The sequence below is a fragment of the Oncorhynchus gorbuscha genome, unplaced genomic scaffold (genome assembly GCF_021184085.1).
Source record: "Oncorhynchus gorbuscha isolate QuinsamMale2020 ecotype Even-year unplaced genomic scaffold, OgorEven_v1.0 Un_scaffold_13610, whole genome shotgun sequence".
Classification (NCBI taxonomy): Eukaryota; Metazoa; Chordata; class Actinopteri; order Salmoniformes; family Salmonidae; genus Oncorhynchus; species Oncorhynchus gorbuscha.
This window is the reverse complement of record NW_025755745.1, coordinates 2,501-6,021: the sequence shown is the minus strand read 5'-3', so window position 1 is coordinate 6,021 and position 3,521 is coordinate 2,501. Positions and strand designations below refer to the sequence as shown.

The window sequence follows — 3,521 nt, the reverse complement described above, 5'->3', positions numbered from 1 at the left end:
GCCCTAACTCCATATTAACTTCCCAGGGTTAGCCCCATCACCACTAGCCCTAACCCCATATTGCTAACTCTTCTCCAGGGTTAGGACCCCGTCACCACTAGCCCTAACCCCATATTAACTCTCTCCAGGGTTAGACCCCATCACCACTAGCCCTAACCCCATATTAACCCTCCAGGGTTAGACCCCATCACCACTAGCCCTAAACCCATATTAATCTCTCTCCAGGGTTAGACCTCATCACCACTAGCCCTAACCCCATATTAATAGACCCCATCACCACTAGCCCTAACTCCATATTAACTTCTTCCAGGGTTAGACCCCGTCACCACTCGCCCTAACCCATATTAATAGACCCTCACACCACTAGCCCTAACCCCATATTAATCCTCTCTCCAGGGTTAGACCCCATCACCACTAGCCCTAACCCCATATTAACCCTCTCCAGGGTTAGACCCCATCACCACTAGCCCTAACCCCATATTAACTCTCTCCAGGGTTAGACCCCATCACCACTAGCCCTAACCCCATATTAACTCTCTCCAGGGTTAGACCCCATCACCACTAGCCCTAACCCCATATTAACTTCTCCAGGGTTAGACCCCGTCACCACTAGCCCTAACCCCATATTAACTCTCTCCAGGGTTAGACCCCATCACCACTAGCCCTAACCCCATATTAATAGACCCCATCACCACTAGCCCTAACCCCATATTAATTTCTCCAGGGTTAGACCCCGTCACCACTAGCCCTAACCCCATATTAACTCTCTCCAGGGTTAGACCCCATCACCACTAGCCCTAACCCCATATTAACTCTCTCCAGGGTTAGACCCCATCACCACTAGCCCTAACCCCATATTAACTCTCTCCAGGGTTAGACCCCATCACCACTAGCCCTAACCCCATATTAATAGACCCCATCACCACTAGCCCTAACCCCATATTAATAGACCCCATCACCACTAGCCCTAACCCCATATTAATAGACCCCATCACCACTAGCCCTAACCCCATATTAACTCTCTCCAGGGTTGGACCCCATAACTACTAGCCCTAACCCCATATTAACTCTCTCCAGGGTTGGACCCCATAACTACTAGCCCTAACCCCATATTAACTCTGTCTCTGTAGGTCAGGCCAGGGTGCACCAGCTGGCAGAGAACACACGCTACTTCAGGTCTCGTCTTCAAGAGATGGGCTTCATCATCTATGGTAACGATGATTCTCCTGTGGTCCCAATTCTGCTCTACATGCCAGGAAAAGTTGTGTAAGTTCCTTTCATTTGGTTTATTCGACAGGGACAATGCACTGCTTTCTAACCCCTCTGTTCTACATGCTGGGACAAGTGATATAGGTATCAGAGCGTACCTTTCATACATTTGTATATTTTATTGTGGAAGGAATGAAAGGAGAGGTTAGATTGTGGTCCTTTTGTAGCTCACAGTTGGTTGAACGTGGTGCTTGTAACGCCAAGGGTAGTGGGTTCGATTCCCGGGACCAGCCGACTGGTAAACATTCATGCACCTCGTGGGTGTAAATCGCTTTGGATAAAAGTCTGCTAGATGGTATATTAGATTAGGAATATAATCCTTGCCACTAGGGGGCGTATGTAGTCTACCACCACCATCAGACCCAGACAAAATAAAATAACTCATAGAGGAAATCTGCTTTCACTTTGTGTGTCTACCTCATCTTGCCTTCTGGGGACATACACAGTACAGTATAGCTGCAGATATGGTAAAATTGGTTCGCTCGAGGGGCCACAACAATGTCTGAATGTATTTACTACAGGTCAGCTATTGGCCATGATCTTTTTGCTGTTTCAATTGATCGAGTCACTTGGACTAATTGTCATACAGCTACTATATCTGTTGTTGGAAAGCAGGTGGTCATTTTACTAGGGGTCAACAACAACAACAACAACAACAAAAAGGGTCAATATTGAGTGTCTTTTCAAGATGACTTTGAACAGCGGCCATGTTTACTGTGTCCAGATGAATCAGTCAGTGAATCAGTGAGTGAATCAGTCAGTGAATCAGTCAGTGAATCAGACAGTGAATCAGTCAGTGAATCAGTCAGTGAATCAGTCAGTGAATCAGACAGTGAATCAGTCAGTGAATCAGTGAGTGAATCAGTCAGTGAATCAGTCAGTGAATCAGACAGTGAATCAGTCAGTGAATCAGACAGTGAATCAGACAGTGAATCAGACAGTGAATCAGTCAGTGAATCAGACAGTGAATCAGTCAGTGAATCAGACAGTGAATCAGTCAGTGAATCAGTCAGTGAATCAGACAGTGAATCAGTCAGTGAATCAGTCAGTGAATCAGACAGTGAATCAGTCAGTGAATCAGTCAGTGAATCAGACAGTGAATCAGTCAGTGAATCATATAAAATGTAGCAGGCGAGGATCGTATTCACACAGGACAGACACTTTCAGATGCGTCCCAAAGATAACAGCCTTCTGGCAGGATAACAACGAACCCTGTTGAGCAGCTGGAGGACCTTGTATACTGGGCTTCCTTCTACTATGATGTCATCACTGGTCGACTGCTGTCCTAGTTTCTGGTGGAAAACTAGGTTAATTGTCAGGGAGCCAATGTCCATCTTTACCATTCCACTCAGTGGCACCAAGGACAAATAGCAGAAAATGTGCTGATCAAATGCTACCATGTGGTTTGATCATGTGAGCGCGTAGTAAACAAGGTCAAACAAACTGGTCATACTGTTGTTCAGGGTCAAACTGTATGTTCAGGGTCATACTGTATGTTCATGTTCAGGGTCATACTGTATGTTCAGGGTCAAACTGTATGTTCAGGGTCATGGTGTATGTTCAGGGTCATACTGTATGTTCAGGGTCAAACTGTATGTTCAGGGTCATAGTGTATGTTCAGGGTCATGGTGTATGTTCAGGGTCATGGTGTATGTTCAGGGTCATACTGTATGTTCAGGGTCATACTGTATGTTCAGGGTCAGGGTGGTGTATGTTCAGGGTCATACTGTATGTTCAGGGTCATACTGTATGTTCAGGGTCATGGTGTATGTTCAGGGTCATACTGGTTCAGGGTCATACTGTATGTTCAGGGTCATACTGTATGTTCAGGGTCATGTTCAAACTGTATGTTCAGGGTCATGGTGTATGTTCAGGGTCAAACTGTATGTTCAGGGTCATGGTGTATGTTCAGGGTCAAACTGTATGTTCAGGTCATAGTGTATGTTCAGGGTCAAACTGGTGTATGTTCAGGGTCATGGTGTATGTTCAGGGTCAAACTGTATGTTCAGGGTCATGGTGTATGTTCAGGGTCATGGTGTATGTTCAGGGTCACACTACGTCCAGGGTCACACTACGTCCAGGGTCACACTACGTTCAGGGTCACACTACGTTCAGGGTCACACTACGTCCAGGGTCACACTACGTCCAGGGTCACACTACGTCCAGGGTCACACTACGTCCAGGGTCAGGGTCACACACTAGGGTCACACTACGTCCAGGGTCACACTACGCCCAGGGTCACACTACGTCCA

The 3,521-nt window shown here is 46.5% G+C and overlaps 1 protein-coding gene across 1 annotated transcript in view; it reads left to right on the top strand.

The window, feature by feature from the left end:
• The first annotated feature begins 792 nt into the window (after positions 1 to 792).
• The window catches only part of LOC124030667 (serine palmitoyltransferase 3-like), a 3,400-nt gene continuing 671 nt past the window's right edge, over positions 793 to 3,521 (top strand). Inside the window, exon 1 of the mRNA XM_046341899.1 lies at positions 793 to 1,266. Within this exon, the coding sequence (XP_046197855.1) occupies positions 1,193 to 1,266 (74 nt within the window). The 5' untranslated portion in view covers positions 793 to 1,192. The remainder of the gene's footprint in view (positions 1,267 to 3,521) is intronic.